Source organism: Neofelis nebulosa, chromosome 12 (genome assembly GCF_028018385.1).
Source record: "Neofelis nebulosa isolate mNeoNeb1 chromosome 12, mNeoNeb1.pri, whole genome shotgun sequence".
In the NCBI taxonomy this organism is placed as follows: domain Eukaryota; kingdom Metazoa; phylum Chordata; class Mammalia; order Carnivora; family Felidae; genus Neofelis; species Neofelis nebulosa.
Window position 1 is genome coordinate 94,850,314 of NC_080793.1, and position 23,833 is coordinate 94,874,146.

General features: G+C 40.7%; 2 protein-coding genes across 7 annotated transcripts in view; one reads left to right on the forward strand and one right to left on the reverse strand.

Moving 5' to 3' along the window:
* The window catches only part of CENPP (centromere protein P), a 232,621-nt gene that overhangs the window by 115,750 nt on the left and 93,038 nt on the right, over positions 1-23,833 (reverse strand). The window lies entirely within an intron of this gene.
* Positions 14,688-23,250, forward strand: OMD (osteomodulin). Its single transcript, XM_058695978.1, has 3 exons — positions 14,688-14,972; positions 20,446-21,409; positions 22,575-23,250. The coding sequence occupies exons 2-3, from the start codon at positions 20,470-20,472 to the stop codon at positions 22,880-22,882; spliced, it is 1,248 nt and encodes a 415-aa protein (XP_058551961.1). The 5' UTR covers positions 14,688-14,972; positions 20,446-20,469; the 3' UTR covers positions 22,883-23,250.

Here is a 23,833-nt window from a genome sequence, read left to right on the forward strand (position 1 = left end):
ATCACCCCCAAAACTAGATTTTAAGTAATTTTGAGGGTAGCAGAAAAATATTACATGTATGTTAAGATGGGGTGGAGGGTTTGAAAATCCAGGTCAGGAATGGGCAAATAGGTCTTGTTTTTCCTAGTGAGGGTCTCCAACTTTGGCACTGCTGGCATCCTGGGCTGGACTGTACTGGTAGGGGGTGGGGGGTGTGGAAAGTCTCTACCCAGGAGACGCCAGTGTCAAATTGCAGCTGGTTGAGAATAATGCTTTATAGGAAATTTACTTAATTTCTAAACTCTGACCCAAATTTGGAAACCTAAAGCAAACAGTTAGTTTTGTTTATAAAGCTGTAGGGATAAGATCCAAGTGTGATTAAGATAATAAAAGTTAACCACCAGTAGTGACATAACAGGATGAGCCCAGGAATACAGAGTTTGAGTTGGAAGAACAAACCCAGAAATCCAGCTCCATTTATAGCTCTGGCAAGTCAATATCTCTTTGAGCCAGTCTCCTCATCTGCAAAGGGCAGTGGTGACAATACTGATCAGTTATGTTGCCATGAGATTGAATGACAAAATGTATGTGAATTTTCAAGGAATGAGAAAAAATAATACTAAAATTTGTATGGAACCACAGAAGACCATGAATAGCCAAAGTAATCTTGAGAAAGAAAAAAGCTGCAGGTACCACAACACCAGATTTCAAGGTAAACTACACAAAGCTGTAGAGATCAAAATAGTATTGTTCTAGCACAAAACTCATAGATCAATAGAAGAGAATAGAGAGCTCAGAAATAAACCCATATTTATAGGTCAATCAGTCTACTACAAAGGAGGCAAGAATATACAATGGGGAAAAGACAGTCTCTTCGATAAATGGTACCGGTACCGGGAAAACTGAACAGCAACATGCAAAAGAAAGAATCTGGACCAGTTTGTTACACCATACACAAAAATAAACTCAAAATAGATTAACAACCTAAATGTCAGACCCGAAACCATAAAACTAAAAGAAAACATAGACAAATAATCTCTTGAACATTGGCCATAGCAACATATTTATGGATATGTCTCCCCAGGCCATGGAAACAAGAACAAAAATAAACTACTGGGACTACACCAAAATAAAAAGCATTTGCACAGCGAAGGAAGGCATTAACAAAACTAAAAGACAACCTATTGAACAGGAGGAGAGATGTGCAAATGACATATCCGATAAAGGGTTAGTATCCAAAATATATAAGGAACTTATACAACTCAACACGAAAAAAGCAAACTTCTGATTTAAAAAAGGGCAAGAGTCTGAAGAGACATTTTTCCAAAGAGGACATTCAGATGCCAACAGACACATAAAAAGATGCTCAACATCACTCATCATCAGGGAAATACAAATCAAAACCACAATGAGGTATCACTTCCCACTTGCCCAAATGGCTAAGATGAAGAAGACAAGAAATAATAAGTGTGGAGGAGGATGTGGAGAAAAAGGAGCCTTCATGCACTGTTGGAGGGGATGTAAATTCATGGAGCCAGTGTGGAGAACAGTACAGAGGTCCCTCAAAATTAAAAACAGAAATACCGTACGAACCAGTTAGCTCCACTACTGGTTGTTTACCCAAAGAAGATGAAAACCCTAATTTGTAAAGATAGATGCACCCATACATTTACTGCAGCATTACTTACAATAACCACGATACAGAAGCAGTCCAAGTGTCCATCCACAGATGAACAGCTAAAGAAGATGTGGTGTATACACCTTTTTTATGGCTGAATACTACTCAGATGAATACTACTAAGCCATAAAAAAGAACGAAAGCGTGCAATTAGTGACAATATGAATATACCCTGAAGGTATGATGCTAAGTGAAATGAGTTAGAGAAAGGTAAATACTACATGACTACTTATATGTGGAATTTAAGAAACAAAACAAACCAACAAACAAAAGCACAAACAGACTTAAATACAAAGAACAAACTAGTGGTTGCCAGAGGAGACGTGGGTGGGGGGATTAAGGGTGCAAACTTCCAGTTATAACATAAGTAAGTCACAGGGAATATAGTCAATGATACTGCAGTAACATGTGATGACAGATGACGAGTATGTTTACCACACTGAACACTGAGTGCTGTAAAGACTTGTCCAATCAGCAGAAACTAATATAACAGTGTATGTCGACTATACATCAGTTACAAAAACAAAGTATGTGAAAATGATTTGTAAACCATAAAGTTTCATAAAATATGAGTAACTGTTATACTGGACAATTACTGACTGATGAGAAAAATTAAAGACTGTGATGTCCTTAAAGAGATTGTATTGGGGCGCCTGGGTGGCGCAGTCGGTTAAGCGTCCGACTTCAGCCAGGTCACGATCTCGCGGTCTGTGAGTTCGAGCCCCGCGTCAGGCTCTGGGCTGATGGCTCGGAGCCTGGAGCCTGTTTCCGGTTCTGTGTCTCCCTCTCTCTCTGCCCCTCCCCCGTTCATGCTATGTCTCTCTCTGTCCCAAAAATAAATAAAAAACGTTGAAAAAAAAAAAAATTAAAAAAAAAAAAAAAAAAAAGAGATTGTATTACATTGATAATCATATTAAAATTAAAATATTCTAAAGTTCCAATGATTTCAATAACCCATTTTACTACAATGTATCATAAAAATAAAACTGTGATATCATGTCACTTACAAGAACATAAGAAAAGTCAAAGTTTACTGAAACTGTAAAAATCCAGGTCTTGAAATTAATAATCAAATTCATAAGGTTAGAATTACCTAAACAGCACCTCGGTGGCTCAGTGGGTTGAGTGTCCGACTTCAGCTCAGGTCTTGATCTCACGGTCCATGAGTATGAACCCTGCATCGGGCTCTGTGCTGGCAGCTCAGAGCCTGGAGCCTGCTTCGGATTGTGTCTCCCTCTCTCTCTGCCCCTCCCCTGCTCATGTGCACATATGCACATGCACACACTTTCTCAAAAATGAATAAACATTAAAAAATTAAAAACAAAAAAAAACAAAAAGAAATTACCTAAACAAACAAATCAGTCTATTATCTCAGTAGCAAAATTTAAAGTAGCTAAATTAACCTTTTTCTTTTTTTTCTTTTTTTAACATTTATTTATTTTTGAGACAGAGAGAGAGCACGAACGGGGGAGGGTCAGAGAGAGAGGGAGACACAGAATCCGAAGCAGGCTCCAGGCTCTGAGCTGTCAGCACACAGCCCGACGTGGAGCTCGAACCCACGAACCGTGAGATCATGACCTGAGCCGAAGTCGGCCGCCCAACCGACTGAGCCACCCAGGCGCCCCTAAGTTAACCTTTTTCTAAAAAAGAACAAAAAATTTCAAACTGCTGGAAATGATTCCTGAAATCACTGCAATAACTTTCCTGTTGTTAATGTTTGTTCTTCATCCCACAGCTGTTAACCATTTTTGGTTATAAGTTTACAAATAAACAAATCACTAATAACAATTATAAACAACCAAAGTTTTTTGCCACAAACCCATTTTATGGTGAATATAAAATATTACTCACTTGAAATCCATTAAAGTTTGGAAACAGATGAATCATGACAACTTACTGGGTTTATTAAGGACTTCAAGATAGAAAAAAAATCTCAAGGGGTAGCTGGGTGGTTCAGTCGGTTAAGTGTCTGACTTCAGCTAGGGTCATGATCTCACGGTTCATGAGTTCAAGCCCCATATCAGGTTCTCTGCTGTTAGTGCAGAGCCCGCTTCAGATCCTTTGTCTCCTTCTCTCTGCCCTTCCCTCACTTCTACTCCTTCAAAAATAAACATTAAAAAATATTAAATTTTGATTTTAATTAAATTTATTTTGTTTTTTGTGCTTTTAGTGTCACAGCTGAGAAACCGCTGTGTAATCCAAGGTCATAAAAACTGACACCCATGGTTTCTCCTAATATTCAGCAGTTTTAGCTCTTACACTTCGGTCTGTGTTCCATTTTGAGTTCATTTCTGCATGTGGTATGATGTGGATATCCAGCTGTCTTAGCACCTTTTGTTGGAAGCAGATCAGGATGCAAACTATGTTCATCACCCCAGAGGCTCGTCCAAGCCCTTCCCAGGCCACACTTCCACCTCCCCCTCCTCCCTCCCCACCCCAGCAAACATCCATTCATTAACTCCTTCCTCCAATCAGAACTTGGCCACCAGCAGCACAGCTCACTCCTTAAAAGTTTCTTTTTATAAATTTGCTGAATAACTGCTAACCTGAGAAACATAAGGGCAGTTCTGCTTCCTGGGTCTGTAAATCCCCCTCTCATCCATATGCCTAATCATTTCAATACCTTGAAGAAACCAAAGTGTTCCTCTCACCTAAAGGGTACTTGTAGCAATACTATATAATTCCACAGAAAACACAGAGGATGTTGGACTAAGTCTCAAAGGTGACTCTTAAGAATTCTAAGATGGGATTGAAGGAAAGGGTTGGCTATAAAACGGTATCCCCCAAGAAACAGAAGGACAAAGATGGAGTGGCATCTGGAGCAAAGGGACCAAGAGAACTTTGCAACTAGAAACAGCCTCACTCAAGTTCCTCAGATGAGCAAACTGTTTCCCCAGAGAGAACAGGAGACTTAAGACCCGTGACTTACGACAAGCTGTGCGGACTAGCCTCTGGGGCTGGTTAGTCACTGTGACCCTACAGCTATGGGGAGTCTACTGTCTCTGCCCATTTTTTTTTTTTTTTTTTCAACATTTTTTATTTATTTTTGGGACAGAGAGAGACAGAGCATGAACGGGGGAGGGGCAGAGAGAGAGGGAGACACAGAATCGGAAACAGGCTCCAGGCTCCGAGCCATCAGCCCAGAGCCTGACGCGGGGCTCGAACTCACGGACCGCGAGATCGTGACCTGGCTGAAGTCGGACGCTTAACCGACTGCGCCACCCAGGCGCCCCTGTCTCTGCCCATTTTGAGACCACAGAATAGCCTATCTCTAATTCACATACCTTAAAAAAGATACATATTTCTAAATTTTCCCCCCCAAAACGAGCCCATTGGGGCACCTGGGTGGCTCAGTTGGTTGAGTGTCTGACTTCAGCTTAGGTCATGATCTCACAGCTCGTGAGTTCGAGTCCCACATCGGGCTCTGTGCTGACAGCTCAGAGCCTGGAGCCTGCTTCCAATTGTGTCCCCACCTCTCTCTGCCTCTAACCCACTCGCATTCTATCTCTGTCTCTCTCAAAAATAAATAAACATTAAAAAAAATTAAAAAAAAAAAGAGCCCCTTAAATTTATTAGACAATTACCGAATTTTCACCATGGGAGGGCAGTCTTATTCTAATATACTGTGCAAGCCTGAAAATACAGACAATAGACATTAAAAAAAAAATAATCTTAAACACTACTTTCATATTTTAAAAAGTTAAACACATGATGGGGGCACCCGGCTGGCTCAGTTGTTAGAGCATGTGACTCTTGGTCTTGGGGGTTATAAGTTGAAGCCCACATTGGGTACAGATCACTTCAAAATAAATCTTTTAAAAAAAGGTGAACAAGGGCATCTACCTAGAAGCAGTCACACATGGTCTAATAAAAAATAGGAAATTCCTAATTTCCTAATAGGAATTAGGAAAACAAAGGAATGGAATATCTGAAAAATGGACAAGCAGAATTATGCTTTATATACTTTATATACTTTATATACTTATATACTTATAGAATATCTAAGTGTCCTCACAAGACTATACAATCTTGCAAGCAAGGGGCGCCTGGGTCAGTTAAGCATCCAACTTCAGCTCAGGTCATGATTTCAAAGGTTTGTGGGTTCGAGGCCCATATCGGGCTCTGTGCTGACAGCTCAGAGCCTGGACCCTGCTTTGGATTCTGTGTCTCCCTCTCTGCCCCTCCCCTGCTCGCACTCTGCCTCTCTCTCTCTCTCTCTCAAAAATAAATAAACATTTAAAAAAATTTTTTTAAATCTTACAAGAAGAGAACAGTAGCTAGCATTTACTGAGCCCATACCATATGGCAATAATAAACTAAGCATTTAAATGCAATGTTCAAATACCAAGCACTCAACCATCATGTTACCTTATGACAGCACACGCACGCACACACACCAGTTCCCCAAATCACAGAGAAACACAAAAAAGCTTGCAACAATGAAAACAATTTAGAAAAAGAACAAAGTTGGAGGATGTATACTACCTAATGGCAAAATGTAATTTAAAGCTGTTGTAACCAGTAAGGCTACAATAGAACAGAACTGAGAATCTAGAAACAAACCTGTACATTCATGGTTAACTGATTTTTGGTGAAGATATCAAGGTAATTCAATGGGGAAATAATCATCTTTTCAACATATTGTCCTGGAAGAGTTGGAATATTCACGTGCAAATTCACATGCAAAAAAAAAAAAAGTGAACTAATTAGACCCTAACCTCACAATGCATTCAAAAACTAACTCAAGGGGCGCCTGGGTGGCGCAGTCGGTTAAGCGTCCGACTTCAGCCAGGTCACGATCTCGCGGTCCGTGAGTTCGAGCCCCGCGTCAGGCTCTGGGCTGATGGCTCGGAGCCTGGAGCCTGTTTCCGATTCTGTGTCTCCCTCTCTCTCTGCCCCTCCCCCGTTCATGCTCTGTCTCTCTCTGTCCCAAAAATAAATTAAAAAAAAACGTTGAAAAAAAAAAAAAAAAACTAACTCAAAATAAAGGGCACCTGTGTGGCTCAGTCAGTTGAGCGTCCCACTTTGGCTCAGGTCACGATCTCACAGCTTGTGAGTTCGAGCCCCGCATCGGGCTCTGTACTGACAGCTCAGAGCCTGGAGCCTGCTTCGGATTCTGCGTCTCCCCCTCTCTCTGCCCCTCCCTTGCTCACGCTCTGTTTCTCTCTCTCAAAATAAGTAAACATTAAAAAAAAACAACAAACACCTAACTCAGATCATAGCCCCAAATTTAAGAGATAAAACTACAAACTTCTGTAAGAAGATAGGAAGAAATCTTTAACCAGTTAGTCAGGCAATTAATTCTTAGACTTGACACCAAAAGGCATGAAAAAACTATAAAAGAAAAAAAAATAATTTGGGCTTTACAAAATTAATGTATGTGTACCAAAAGACGCTATTAAGAAAATGAAAAACTTGTGCCATGGACTGGAAGAAAAAAGATTGTAAGCCATATATCTGATAAAAGGATTTGTATTCAGAATATGTAAAGAACCCTTCACTCATAATAAGACAAACAACCTAATTAAAACAGGCAAGGGGCGCCTGGCTGGCTCAGTCAGTAGAGCATGTGACTCTTGATCTCAGGGTTGTAAATTCAAGCCCCATATTGGGCTCTGAGATTAATTAAAAATAAAACCTTTAGGGGCGCCTGGGTGGCTCAGTCAGTTATGCATCCGATTTAGGCTCAGGTCATAATCTCACGGTTTGTGGATTCAAGCCCCGCATCAGGCTCCGTGCTGGTGGTGTGGAGCCTGCTTGGGATTCTTGCTTTCTTCTCTCTCTCTGGCCCTCCCCCATTCATGCTTTCTCTCTCTCTCTCTCAAAATAAATAAGCTTTAAAAAAATAAATAAATAAAATAAACCTTTAAAGAAACAGGCAAGGGGCGCCTGGGTGGCGCAGTCGGTTAAGCGTCCGACTTCAGCCAGGTCACGATCTCGCGGTCCGTGAGTTCGAGCCCCGCGTCAGGCTCTGGGCTGATGGCTCGGAGCCTGGAGCCTGTTTCCGATTCTGTGTCTCCCTCTCTCTCTGCCCCTCCCCCGTTCATGCTCTGTCTCTCTCTGTCCCAAAAATAAATAAAAAAATGTTGAAAAAAAAAAATTTAAAAAAGAAACAGGCAAAATTTGCTATACATTTTTATTGTAATTCCTACCAAAATTCCACCAAGATTTTTTGTAGATAGAGATGATGTTATTCCAAAACTTATGTGGAAAGGCAAAGGAACCAGAATAGGCACAATAATTCTGGAAGAAAGGGAAGACTCGTTCCATCTGATTTCAAGGTAACACCAAATGCTGAGGATGTATAGACAGTGGATCTCTCATACTTGGCCAGTGGGAATTTAAAACGGCAAACAGTTGATAAGATGTTTTAAAACTAAGCATGGGCTTACCATGTGACCTAGCAGTTACAGTCCTCAGCATCTACCCCAGAGACATGGAGACGGATGTTCACATAAATATCTGTATAGGAGTGTTTACAGTATGTTTATTAGTAATAGCCCCAGACCAGAGCAACCCACAGTCTTCAGCAGATGAACAGTTAAACCACTCATAAATACATCCTTTTTAAGGAACACTAGTAACGAAACAGAATAAATTGATATACAACCTGATCGACAACCTGTATGAATCTTCAGACTGATGCTGAGTAAACTGTCAATTCCAAAAGGTTATGTATTATATTATTCCATTTATATAATATTCTTTTTTTATTTAAAAAATTTTTTTTCAACGTTTATTTTTGAGACAGAGACAGAGCATGAACGGGGGAGGGCCAGAGAGAGAGGGAGACACAGAATCGGAAGCAGGCTCCAGGTGGGGCTCAAACTCACGGACCGCGAAATCGTGACCTGAGCTGAAGTCGGACGCTTAACCGACTGAGCCACCCAGGCACCCCTATATAATATTCTTAAAATAACAAAATTGGAACAACAGAATAGATTACCTGTCAGGAGCTAGGGAAGGGAGGGAGACAAACAAGACATTTCTGTGGCTATAAAAGGGTAACATCCTTTATTTGATGGCCGCATCCTCAATATCCTGGTTGTGGTAACTAACATACTATACAGTTTTGCAAGTTTTGATAACTATGTTATCATTAGGGGAAATAGGCTATAGCACACATAAGATCTCTCTGTGTTATTTCTTACGATGTGTAAGTGTCTGCAATTATCTCAAAGTAACATCTTTAATTTAAAAAATCAATTAAGAAGTACTGATTACAGTAGAATGTAAGGTATCAGATAAATCAACACCAGGGGCCACATTAAGGATGGTTTTATAAAATAACCATATAGCTGGCAGACAGTTCAAGAGGAAAGGGTGGAATATCCAGGAAAAACTCATTCTGCTGTGGGAACAGCGGCCTTTCACATTGAACAGGGGAAAGCGGTTGTTCAAGGGACACCACTGGGACATGGGGAGAACGTCTGCAAAACATTCAGGTGGATGACACCGTACAGGAACTATAAATTCTAACAAATCAGAGGTTTAAGTGCAAAAACGAAAAACAATGAAAGAAACCATAGCGGTCCTAGAAGAAACCGTGGGAGAATTTTTCTGATAATGGGGAAGTGGGGAAGGTGGTTCTGACTCTGACACAAAAAGCCATAGAGCCTTAAGTAGAAACGAAGAAACTCAACAACGTCAAGTCTTTGTGGCAAAACGGTCACGAGCAGAGTCAAAGGACAAATGACAAACTGGAAAATAACAGTTTTAAGTCACAGCACATAGGCCTAACTTCCCTTATAAAGAAATCCCAAAACTTAATCAGAAAACGACCTACAACACAATAGAAAAAAAAGTAAAAAAGACACGGACTGCTCCAGAAAAAGCCGCAGACACAGATGTAAAATGTCAGAGATATTCCAACAGACTCACAGTAAGAAAAGTGGATGCTCCAAGCACGGCACCACTTTCACCCACCAGATCACCCTGATCAAGCAAGCACAGCAAGGGGGATTCGACACGTGCCCTTGATGCTCTCCGTGGAGAGCGTGCCCCCGTCCGCAGATTTATCCCTCAAGTGTAGCTGCACACACATGCAATGATGTATAAAAAGTTGTTAATTGCATCAGTGCTTGTATTAGGAAAAGATTAAAAACATCAAAAATTTGGGGGTGCCTGGGTGGCTCAGTGGGTTGAGCGTCTGACTTCGGCTCAGGTCATGATCTCACAGTCCATGAGTTCGAGCCCCACATCGGGCTCTGTGCTGACAGCTCGGAGCCTGGAACCTGCTTCAGATTCTGTGTCTCCCTCTCTCTCTGCCCCTCCCCTGCTCATGCTCTGTCTCTCTCTGTCTCAAAAATAAATAAAAACATTAAAAAAAATTTAAAAAAATCAAAAATTTCATGCAAGAATTCTTTCTAAAAATAATAATTTTTAAATATATATATATATATATAATATATATATATATATATAATATATATTTGCTTCTAGGTGCATAAAATAAGTCTAGAAATATTCACAAGAAAATAACCACACTATTCTACTGAAGGTCTCAAGGGCCGTGACAGTGTCCCTGGAATCCTACAATGTATCGGTCCTTAGCAGTGGCTACTGGGACGGGAAGCAGGGGGTTGGGAATAGAAGCTGCAGGGAGTTTTCGTGGTATACCTTGTAACATAGAAATATGTATTTGGTGTCGGCCCCCAGTTCCTGACATACAGCTCCTAAGTCCTTGGAATTTCCTGGGTGGTAATGGTATCTTTTGTTCTAAGGAGGTGACTCTGGGTAGGTTCCTTGATGGCTGATGGTCATAAGAAAGACCTGCCATGATTAGAAGCTTGGAACTTTCAGCCCCATCCCCCATCCTCTGAGGAAGAAGAGGGGCTCAAGATTGGGTTAACCATCCATCACACCTACATGCAGAAGCCTCCACAAAAACCCTTCAAGTACAGGGTTCAGAGGGATCTTTGGCTGGTGGGCATGTCCAAGAACCGAGAGCAGAGTACACCTCAATTCCAAGGGGACAGAAGCTCCTAGACTTAGGGCCTCCCCAGACCTCACATTACGTATCCCTTCATCTGGCTTTATGCCTGCAGCCTTTACCATATGCTTTATTAAATAATAATTCAATAAATATAAGCATTTGAGTTCTGTGAGCCATTACAGCAAATTATAAAACCTGAAGAGGGGCTGTGGGAACCTGCAGCCCAGCGGCACAGAGGTGGTGGGTAAGCTGCAAACCTACTAGCTGTGCTGTGCCTGGCATCCAAGGTGGGGACAGTCTTGGGGGAGCGAGCCCTTAACCTGTGGGATGTGATGCCAACTCTGTAGAGACAGTGTCAGAAATGAGTTGAATTGTTAGGGTACCCAGCTGGTGTCTGAAGGAAGAGGAAGGAGCAGGCAGCTGGAGGCCAGAAAGACAAGTCACCCGGTCCAAGAATGGGCAAGAGGTAGGTGTCAGAATTCTTTAAATGAGAAGGTCATGTTTGGAATGTATTTTTACTTATTTATATATATATATTTTAAATTCTCCTACCCCCCTCCTCGGTTTTATACCAAACATGTTCACATGTTCTACTAACTGAGCCAGCCAGGTGCCCCTATCTTTGGAATTTATTTTAAAATATGAGGCAACACTGGAGGATTCTAAGCAGAAGCACTGTACAGTTAGATTTACTTTTATATAGAATAAATTGAAAGATGGGTTAGAGAGGGAGATGTGTGAACACAGGGAGACAAGTCAAGACACTACTGCAACATCTCAGGGAGAGTTGCTGGTCACTGGAAAAAAGATGGCGGCAGGAAGACCAAGAGACACAGACACAACAAAAAGATACTCCTGTGCTAGACCACAAAGGGCTCAAGTAGCAGACCCAATCTGACAGTGAGGCTGGTGGTTCTCAAGTTTTCATGGCACCTGCAACACATGCTAACAGTGTAAGTTCCTGGGGCTGCGTCTAGAGCTTCTGACTCTGCAGGTACAAGGCACAGAGATGCTGCCACCTGAACTTTAAATCAGCAGCCCCTGCAAATTCAGACACGGATGGCTCTTGCGCCACACTCTGGGATGCACTATTTAGAGAACTCCCAGACTTCTGGCTTCCATCAGACAGTGGGTGCAGTTGGGATCGGGCCACCATTTATGGGAAAAGAATGGAAGCCAGTAAGCGTGGGCAGATGCACAAAGATGGACTCTGTCTGCCGGGCACGTGTGACGTCTAGTGTTCAGACTACTGAAGGGCTCCCTGAATGGTCGCTCTGATGGAGGCAGTTCATCGGCGAAGGGTCATATGTGCCTCCCAAACTGATCTGATGTGGGATGCTGTGAGGCTGAGGCTTCCAAGCGTGTCAGACCTAGATGCTGGTCCTGGCTGCCTCTCTGAGGATACCCTCCCTGCCCAGATCACTCATCCCCTGCCATACTGTCTTCTCCATTCTGATACCAACTTGGCCTGCTCCTTCACTATATTCAGGTCTTTGCAAAACTATCTAAAATAGTAGCTGCCTTTCTTAAAACTTTTATTAACAGACTTTTACTTTTTGGAGCAATTTTAAGTTCACACCAAAACTGAGAAGGTACAGAGATTTCCTATACCTCTTGCTTCCTGGTGCTATAGGTGCTCCCAGCTCGTCGTGAATGCTCCGTGTCCCAGTCCTGCAATCAGTCATTTCTTCAAGGAGCCCGGTTTCTTTTACTGGAGAATGGTGTTTCAGGCCAAGATCTGGCTGTCTGCTGCTGTTGGACAGTCACTGCTTCTCCGCGCTCCCAGCCGACAGAGCCAGGAGACAGGTGTTGCGCCCCGGCCCGCGCGCGCACACACGTCTAGAAACATGTCTGCCTGGCGCCAGCTGTGTGTGAGCAGCCCGAACGTGAGCTCATGCTGAGGTCTCCGCTCTGGCCCCTCGCTGCGTGTGTCGTTCCCACTGCCTCCCCTTGCTTGTCTGTAACTTCCGTCCAGCAGCAGGACATCTGGCTCCCCCACCAGCCACACGGGTGTGCACGGGAGCGTCAGAACTGCTGGCCTGTGCCCGTGTCATTCCTGTTTAATCCCCCATCTTGCTTTATTCTCCTCCACTGCACTTGGTACCACTTCATCTATTTTCTATCTTCCTTTTCCTGACAACAGGGACTTGCTGCTGAGTACCTAACACTTAAAACTGCCTTGAACAAAGCATGTGCTCAATAAGTATTAGCTGAGGGGCGCCTGGGTGGCGCAGTCGGTTAGGCGTCCGACTTCAGCCAGGTCACGATCTCGCGGTCCGGTCCGTGAGTTCGAGCCCCGCGTCAGGCTCTGGGCTGATGGCTCGGAGCCTGGAGCCTGTTTCCGATTCTGTGTCTCCCTCTCTCTCTGCCCCTCCCCCGTTCATGCTCTGTCTCTCTCTGTCCCAAAAAAATAAAAATAAAAAACGTTGAAAAAAAAAAATTTTTTTTTTTAAAAAAAATAAGTATTAGCTGAATGAATGTAATGAAAACAGTCCTTAATTACCACAATTCAGCAGGTGTCAGTCTGACCTTTCTCTGCCAGCACTATTCAGCTATGAAGATACTGTATCTACTCAATTAAATTAAAATCATAGATTATAACTTAGACTTTTCATCGATTCAGTGGACTTCTCTCTCCAAACGGCCGCAATTATAACCACCAGCCTGAAACCGTGAACTATGACCATCACTTACAGCTTCTGCTTTGTCCTCTAAGGCCTGACTGAGCCAGCACTCCCCGGATCCCCCTGCCCCCAACCCATGCCTCCTGGACACCGTCCACCTCTTTCAAATCTCCTAGATACGTGTGATTTTCTGTGCTCTAGCTACTGACTGACACACATTCTTTTCACATTTGTTAGGAACATGAACAACACAATTACTCAGAAATTCAAATCACAGTGTGTTAAACGAAGAATTATAGAACAATTAAATTTTCAATTTAAAGTTTATCTTCCAAAAGAACTGTGAGGGTACATAAAATGACTTTTGGAAAAATTACACAGATTTGCTCTCTCTTCCTTAGTGTGGAAGCCTTAAGAACAAAGACTAATAGGAAACATATGGACAAGATCAATAACAAGATGAAATCTTGGCCCAGATACGGTCTGCCATGTCTTACATACCAGTGTCTCAAATAATAGATGAGATTTTTACAATACTGCCAAGCATCACTTGAAACACAGCATGCTTTAAAAAAACCTGAAGTACAAGAAAATAAATCTGCTGATTTCTTTGTAAAAATCTAATGGTAAACACTACTTGAGGACACAAAAACAAATTCCAGGATTCATTTTACCTTATTACTTTGTACAAACTTTAAAGAGCCTTCCAAACAATGAGCTCCAAGTTCACTGCCAAGAAATACAAGTTAACTCTCTGCTGAAAATATGAAAACACTAGTATAAAAATGTAGCATTTAAGCAGTTAACTGCTACTCTACCACTACTCTTCAGGACAGACAACTCACTGAAATGAGATTTTCTACATCTACAAAATAAAAGCAACAGTAGTTGGTCAACAGAAGCTTCTATTTCCATCTCAGTCGATACTGTAAAATTATTTTTTGTGCTACTGTAAACAGGCAAATCAGAGTTCTACCTTCTGAGTATAAGACACTGAGTATTAATTCTGTCGCCAGATTAATTTTTGTTTCAAAGGTTATCAGCAGGCATTCCAGTGCAGGAAGGTGAGAATGGGGATAGCAAACAGAAAAGAAGATAAAATTCTCTGTGTAGAAAAGTCCTATCTTTAATCTGTCACTAATGACAAACTCCTTCATTTAAAAAGATAACTAGACATTACTCTATAGAGGAATGTTTATGTTTCTAATCTTGGTTCTCTGTCTTCATAAAGGGAAGCAGCAGTGTGAACACAACGGTTCAGACAAGCGCCATTTCAAGACAGCTCTGAGTTCCACCTTAAACTGCTGAGAAGCTGAGCTCCATGTCACAGGGGACCTTAATTTGGAGAATTCCTTGGCATGAAAATGAAAATAAAAACAGTAATCAGTACATGCTGTTTCATTTAGTTCTGTTTGCCTTTCATATTAGAGGAAATTCTTGCCACACCTCAAACCAAAATTAAGGGGAAAAGAGGGGGAAGTAAGCCACATAAATCTGACCCACAGCACAAGCATCTCAATTTGAATCCACAAAGTTTTGGATAATGAAAAGAAATACATAATTTTAATTCAAGCCAAGTGTTTTCCAAGCAGATTATATTTGCTTAAATTGCTACAGTAATTCAAGGACAGCCCTGTCTGGACACACAGTCACTGTGGATTTTTAAGAGACTCAGTTAAAGAATTTAGGAATATCTGATTCAATTTACAGGATTTGCAAATTCATCAACCCCTGAAAACTAAAGCAAACTCAACAGGTATGACGATAAAATAATTTTCAATTTTTTAAGAAAGTATTCCTACTGTTAAAATTTTTTTAAGTAGATTTGATTTGTTTAACATTAAAATAGCCGGCAGCCATCATGAAAGCACAGTATCTGAGAAAAGCTACATTAAAACTCTGATTAGTACAAATATTCAGAGAAAGAAGTGATACAGTGATTTTAATTTTCTAACTTAATATTTACCCAATAAATAATCTTTGTTTAGATTTTCTTGTTTGTTATTCAGAATGAAAGATTTCTCAGGTTAATGGAATAATTTTCTCTCCTCCTCTCTCAACTTTAAATGACAGAAACTAGCAAATGTCTGTGAGCCATACACCCGAGCAGGGTGACAGGGAAGAAGGATATGTGTACAAATTTCCAAGACATTTTCTTAAAATTTCTCTGTTGACCAGATCCTTGACAGTAACATGGTTTTGCTTTCAGTTGTCTCTGCCTGAAAGGGAAGATGTGAGTGCTCTATCTAGCATAAAGGAAATAGTTTTTTGTGTTTCAGTTAATTAAGATTTAAATGTATTCTGGCTAAAAAAATTTTGAAATGTTCATATTTCTAATAGCAAAAGACTCTCACTTCCTTGGGCCTTGGGTGTTAACAGAGATGTATACTGCTTCACTTTTACAGAGTTAAATTTAAAACTGCTTCGGAAAGAAATCTGAGTCATATACTAACACTTTGGTTTCTTAGACCCTAGTTTGTATGGCATACCAATGACGTAATTGAGTCTTTAAAATGATAAAATGCAGTGAGCCTTTCCAATTACTTTACACTTTCCAGAGCAAAGTTTGATCTCATTTTAATTAAAAATTTCTTATGAAAACACAAGTGCTTTTTCCCAATTAAGAGAAATGTTACAACATAGAAACATTTGTAGCCATAATACAAAAAATTCACGTCAGTGGATATTTAAAAAAAAACCGGTTAACATATGTTTTCCTTTGCTTTAAAGTTTCCCGTTCACATCTGTTATTTTTCTACTACTCTATGTAATGGGAATAGCATGCTGTGATGGAGACGCCACTCGGAGAGAACAGCCATGTTCTCTCTGACTGTGTCCATTTAAAGAAAGCACTGTGGCAAAATAACACCTAGAAATAATCAGCATTAGCAGGGACCAGCATCGCTAACAAGATGAAATCTGCAATTTACTAATCCAATCCTCCACTCAACAAGCCTTTCAGCGCTTATAGATTCTGCCAGAAGGTAGGTCAGGAAATGGGAGAACTGACGGTGAATGTGCTGGTTTGCGATGAGCTGCCCCATAGGGAACAAGGCATAAACCGTACCACATGAAAGGCAGAAGTAATAAAAACATGGTTACAAATGGCTGGGAAGAGATCAGTTGAGTGGAAAATTTGGACAAAAAGAAGTAGAGGCAATTTTAACAGGCAAACTAACCAGGGATGAAGCTGAAGATTAAGATGAACAGAAAATATGGGGCCTATGCACGGAGACAGGATTGATCTCAGACCAAAAAACTGGACTTGGTCAAAAGGAAGTGGGACCAGGCTACACTTGGCTACACAGCCAAGGTCCTCAGGGACCTTGCCAAGAAGGCAACCTGTCCTTAGGGAAAGCCTGTCTTCACAGGTGGCCAAGACCAAAATCTGGCAACACGAAAGAACCCTTTCTTTTCAAAGACCCCCATCATAAGGTCTTGATTTGAAATCGAAGGTATGCAATTAAGTGCAGGATCAAAAGTATCATCCAGGTTTCCTTTCTCCCCAATAATTTCTCATAATTGTTGAATACAGCCATGACTTTAATTCTCAAATGCAAGGTTACTAATTGATTATTGCTAATGTTTTTTGTTTCGTTTTATTTCTTGCTAATGTTCTTAATACAAGGATGAACTTCAGAGCTCTGATAAGCAATGCTCACTTCAAAGTTTATCTGTGAAATAGTCAGCTTCCAACCCCTGCCCCCCACCTGCACATCTCTGTCCCCTGGCTTCTACCTTGTGAGACACAGCAACCTAACAGCAAAACCCCTAGTGCAGTGAGACTGAAGTGAAGTATGACACGGACTTTAAAAAGTTAATATGGTCGACTATAATGAGTACAATAAAATATACAAATTTAACACATAAAATATTATCAACTAGTGAGTAAAATGTATAGGATGCTCTATACCCATTCTTGCTAAACTCCCAACATTTGACCAAATGATGCTACCAAGACTTCCTTGTCTGTCCCAAGCAGGGTTAAGCTGCTGTGCCCATGGCCAGTGCGGTCTCTGCTGTGAGCCTTATTGCCCTCTGAGAATAGGTTCGCTGTGTTGTCTCTCCCCATAAACTCTTTGCTCTTTCCGTGTGTTTCCCCCACCAAGCACAATGCCTCACCCCCAGACGTTAATTCTAGACAACCATTAACTGAAGTTAACTCAACCAAGCTAACTAACTAACTAACTAACTACTCATATTTGTAATGTGGATTACTAACCGTGTTCACACACATCTAGCACAGGTACTAACGGCGGCAGGCTACAGGGTGCTCCCAAGCTTCCCAGCACCATGTGACTGCCCTCTGGGATGAGACCACACTCCCCCCAGGACTCTTTCCCACCTCAGTGTGAGAACCAGGCTTGACTACATGAATAAATTAAATTAGGTGCTCATTCCCTGAGTGCAGATTCCACAGCTCAGAATTCAGGCCCTCTAAATTCTGGTCCAGACTGGCTGCAACAGTCTTATATTGCTCCTTCAACAGCTAGCCACTATTTCCCAGATGCCCTACTCTGTGTTGTTTACATATTTTGCTCATCTCTTCTATCTGGAAATCTTTCTCCCTGCTTTCCTCTATGGGAACCTTAATATTCCTTCAGACTCCAGTTCAAATGCCTCATCTTCCATGAATCCCATGGATAAAAAGCAACAATGCATGGAGTCTATTTAGATTTGTAAAAGAAAACTGACTTTCAAAATCACAGATTGTTTTAAAAGATCAAACCACTGGGGCGCCTGGGTGGCTCAGTGGGTTGAGCATCTCTTGATTTCAGCTCAGGTCATGATCTCAGAGTTTGTGGGTTTGAGCCCTGCATTGGTCTCCATACTGACAGCACAGAGCCTGCTTGGGATTCCCTCTCTCTTTGGCCCTCCCATGCATAGGTGCTCTCTCTCTCTCTCCCTCTCAAAATAAATAAATAAATAAATAAACATTAAAAAAAAAAAAAAAAAAGATCAAACCATTGCTATTTTGGCATACTGTGTAGGTAGGGATAACAAACTATACATGAATAAACAATTGTTTCATCCTGTCTTCTTAGTTTTAAAAAACAAAAAGGCAGCAGCAGCAAGGTCATCATCCAAAACCAGTGGGGAATGAGGCTTTAGAGGCTTGTCTAGAAGTGCTCTTGAACTTAAAGCGAGACCAGCTGGCGTGGTCTGTTTTCTCTCCACGGACTCTGCTGCGTGAGTCAGGCTGTGGGTGGATGGCTAACTGAAGGCACCAGGGTTGGAGTTCACGGGACGAGGTTGAGGAGAAAGGGCCAGAGGGCCTAGGGCGTTTGCCGACGGGGGCAACAGTGCTGTGGGTCCAGGCTGCAAGGAGGACCTGAGCACACTGGAAGGTATGAGCGAAGGGCAGGGAGAGCACAGTGGGATCCATGTATTTAGGCGCCACTGAAACTGTGGAATTGCTGCAGTTGGAATCAACACGTGGAGTGAATTATGAAGACAAGTCAGGTGTAAAGGAGCTGCACACTGGAAATGACAAGGCCCACGGTGTGTGGGTGCAAGGCAGGAAATACCACCGAGGGGAACAAAAGATCAAGGGTCCCTAACTCTACTTAACTAACGCCTTCAAGTCCCACATAAACACATGATTACATTCTACACATTTTTAGTTTCTGACAGGAAAATAAACAAGAAACTAGATGCTAGAGTCTGGGAGAGACTTTCTCAAATAGGGTCTGTTAGAGACCATGATTTAAGAAACTACTTTTTCAATTATCCCAATGATGAAAAATGGCTAGTACTGTTCTGGGGGAATCAGAGATAAGTCATATCATGACACACAGTAACCTTTTGACATTAATTCTCATGAAACCCTGAATAAGAATGGTACAGAAAAATAGCCTCAGAACAAAAGAGATAGGTTTCTGTTTTTTGGTTTTTTTTTGCTTTAACCTTTACCTAAAGAACAAATTTATTCCATCTGGATCACTTTCTAATTTGCAAAGCACTTTTACACACATCCCTCACGTGACTGTAACAACCAGTTGATATAAGCAGACAAGCAATTACAATTCTCATTTTATTGATGAGGCAAGAGGCAGCTATGTTACGTGACCATCACAAGTGACAGCCTGAAATAACGGTCTTCAGGTTCCTCGTCCAGTACGCCATCCACCACTTGCCACAACTTGAAGTTAACAGGGTTTCTCGAGCTGAGAGCTCCCTCCTTTAAATCTTACTCCACATACCCTCCTACTCCCTGTACTGCCCATCTCTGATTCTCCACCACACCTCAACTCCTGGGAGACCAGCTTGTTGTCAATACTGTTTATCTAGAACTTAACATAAAAACATTAGTGGAAAGAAAGAAACGTGTATAGAATAACCTATTAGAGGCTAAAACATTGCAGACTGTAAATGTTGTATTTAGGATTTGAAGCAATTATTCAAGTAGAGTCAAAGGCAAAATAATTGGGTCCTGGAAATGGTTTCGTGGAGGAAAATTTGAAATCACGGTTAGGTTTGGACAGAAAACACTAAGAGGAAACATGATAGCTATTTTTAATATCTCAAGCTCTTACATAAAGTGGAATGTTTCATATTCTTCTAAGGGCAGAAAAGAGCATCAGGAAACAGAAAAGAGAAGTGGGAAAGTGTTGGTTAATATTAAGTAAGACATAGAGTCTCTCCTCTCATAGGCAGTGACCACCACTGAAGGGACCAAATGGATACGGAACACCCAGCATTTTTAGTGGAGGGGTACCCAGCTGTGGGGTTGAGAGAGATCATGTTATTATTGTAAATCTACAGCAAGCAAGACAAACTTGGATTCTCTTAAAAGATGGTTATGTAGTCTGATACAATGCAAAGTGTGACCTTTTTTTTTTTTTTTAAGGTGTATTCATTTTGAGAGAAAAAGAGAGAGAGAGAGAATGAGCGGGGGAGGTATAGAGAGAGAATTCCAAGCAGGCTCCACACTCTACCCTACGTGGGACTTGATCTCATCATAGTGAGATCATGCATGATCTGGGCCAAAATCAAGAGTAGGATGCTTGACGGACTAAGCCACCCAGGTGCCCCATCACTTTTTTGATACCACCTTACTGTACCTAAACATTAATTTTGGTTTCAGCATTGCCTGTTCATTCTGGATATTCTTTTATTTCAGTACAGATACAGATATTATGCATTTTATGTAACTGTCAATTTATATAAGAATTATTCTAAGTTTTAGTCACTTTTCCCACAATATATTTCCTTTCTCCTTGTAATAGGACAAAAAAAAAAAAAAAAAGAACATGGGCTTTTTAAGTCCAGCATGTGTCCTTTTCTGCTTTTTTGGAGTCAAAGTCTACTGCCAATATGAAAATTATCAATGGGATGAAGATTATGATCAAGAGCCAGATGATGTCTACCAACCAGAATTTCAATTTCATCAGAATGAGGACTATCAAGTTCCTTTTCATCGGTACATGTTAGGCTGTGCCACTGAATGCTTCTGCCCACCCAACTTTCCATCATCAATGTACTGTGACAATCGCAAACTCAAGACTATCCCGCGTGTCCCAGCTCACATACAGCAAGTCTATCTTCAGTTCAACGAAATTGAGGCTGTGACTGCAGATTCATTCATCAATGCAACTTATCTTAAAGAAATCAATCTCAGCCACAACAAGATTACATCTCAAAAGATTGATTATGGTGTGTTTGCTAAGTTGTCAAATCTACTACAACTTCATCTACAGCATAACAACTTAGAAGAATTTCCATTTCCTCTTCCCAAGTCTTTGGAAAGACTTCTTCTTGGCTACAATGAGATCTCCAGATTGCAGACAAATGCCATGGATGGGCTAGTAAACTTGACAATGCTTGATCTCTGTTATAATCATCTTGAAGATTCCATGTTACAAGAAAACATACTTGCTAAAATGAAAAAATTAATGCAGCTCAACTTATGTAATAACAGATTAGAATCCATGCCTCCTGGTCTGCCTTCTTCACTTATGTACCTGTCTTTAGAAAATAACTCAATTTCTTCCATACCAGAAAATTACTTCAGTGAACTTCCAAAACTTAATGCTCTACGAATGTCACACAACAAACTACAAGACATCCCATATAATATTTTTAATCTTTCCAACCTTATAGAGCTCAATGTTGGACACAACAAACTGAAACAAGCATTCTATATTCCAAGGAATTTACAACACCTATACCTAGAAAATAACGAAATTGAAAGTATGTAAAATTTCATTATTTTTTAAAGACAAACAATAGTATTCTGACCTTTTAAAGAACAAATCTTCAAAAACTCTATGCTTTACACATTGCTGAAAATGGTTGATTTGAAGTAGCTAGGGAAATGGCAGAAGGTGGCCTCAGAAAGGTGTGCTATAAAGTTTATACTCTTTTATATTAAATTTCATCACTTGAAGCATTGAGAAGTAGTACTGTAGAGTACATGAAAAAATGGGAGTATCCTGAGTAGTGGGACTCCAGGTGATTTTCACTTTTTTCTTTTTGAGGTTGTTTTTTTTTTTTTTTTTTTTTAATTAAAAAAAAATTTTTTTAACGTTTATTTATTTTTGAAAGGCAGAGAGACAGAGCACAAGCAGGGCGGGGGCAGAGACAGAGGGAGACACAGAGACAGAAGCAGGCTCCAGGCTCTGAGCTGTCAGCACAGAGCCCAACGCGAGGCTCAAACTCATGAACTGTGAGATCATGACTTGAGCCGAAGTCAGATGCCCAACCAACTGAGCCACCCAGGCGCCTCTGAGATTATTTCTATTAATAACTATCACTTAAATGTTTGTTAAATAATTAAATAGCCAACGAAGCCATCATTTTCTTTTTTTTTTTTTTTTTTTTTAAATTTTTTTTTTCAACGTTTTTTATTTATTTTTGGGACAGAGAGAGACAGAGCATGAACGGGGGAGGTGCAGAGAGAGAGGGAGACACAGAATCGGAAACAGGCTCCAGGCTCCGAGCCATCAGCCCAGAGCCTGACGCGGGGCTCGAACTCATGGACCGCGAGATCGTGACCTGGCTGAAGTCGGACGCTTAACCGACTGTGCCACCCAGGCGCCCCAGCCATCATTTTCTTAAAAATTTAAATTACAGTATAGTTAATATACAGTGCTATATTAGTTTCAGTTGTACAACAATTCTATACATTATTCTGTGCTCATTAAGATAAGTATACTCTTAAAGCCATCACTGGTTTTGATAATATAGAATTCATTTGTCATTTCATTTTCTTTATTATTTGATTACTATAAAAATTAAACACAATCCCACCTATAAGTATTTTAAGTAATAAAACTATATCTCATATTTTAACAAAATCCAATGTAGGATTCTAGATGTAATGCAGCAAGATTAATTTTTAATTTGTATTTTTCAGATATCAATGTTACAGTGATGTGTCCATCTATTGATCCACTACATTACCACCATTTAACATACATTCGTATGGACCAAAATAAACTAAAAGAGCCAATAAGCTCATACATTTCCCTCTGCTTCCCTCTTCTACACACTATTTATTATGGTGAGCAAAGAAGCACTGATGGTCAAACAATACAGCTGAAGACCCAAGTTTTCAGGAGATTTCAAGGTGATGAAGACAGTGAAGAACGTGATGATCAACAAGAAGGTCCAGAACAAGAAGAAACAGAAGAAAACATTGACCCTCACTATTATGGAAGTTAAGAATGACAAGAAACTATAAGTATACATTTATGATTTTATACATTATTCAATATAAACTTAACTAAACATGGACAGCTTACAATAATACCTAGAATCATGTATTAGTATAAGATCAGACGGAATTTAAGTTCTTGGGAACATCTGCATCATTACGTAAGGTTCAAACCTACTTAAAATGATACAAGTCTTCAGAAATATAAATCAGAATGACAAATGGGAATAAAAACTCAACTTGAGGGGTGCCAGGGTGGCTCAGTAGGTTGAGCGTCCAACTCTTGATTTTGGCTCAGGTCATGATCTCATGGTTCCTGACACTGAGCCCTGCCTGCATCGGGCTCTGCACTGACAGCCTGGAGCCTGCTTGGGATTCATTCATTCATTCATTCATATTCATTCTCTCTCTCTCTCTCTCTCTCTCTCTCTCTCTCTCTCTCCCCCCCCCCTCCAGTGCTTGCGCACACAATCTCTCTTCTCAAAATACATAAAATAAAATGTAAAAAAAACCCTTAACTTTCAACATAACAGTATTATCAAGCTGAGAACAAAGTATGCCATCTCAAGTAAAAGTAACTGTTCTAAGAGTGATGAAAACAATAGCAGTAGAAGCTGAGAACTACAGGCCCTCTGCTTTGAATCACTAGGAGGACAGTGTTGAGACTCGCCAAGTGACACTCATGTAATGGGCAGTCATTCCTTTAGGAGTCAGTTGTTTTCTTCAACCTGGCCTCCAGAAAAACCTTCACACTTGTGTGTGAAATCTTACCACCACGATATCCATCTCTTTGGCCCTACCATTTAGAGCAACAGAGGATACTTTTGGTTTTCAAAAGAAGCCATTCTACTAAGGATCTAAGACATGTAGTTTCATGGAATCAACTGGTCTTTGTTTTCTCTCAGAGCACCAAGGCAACAAAATCTGCATTTGGATAACTAAAAACCACCAAATTATCT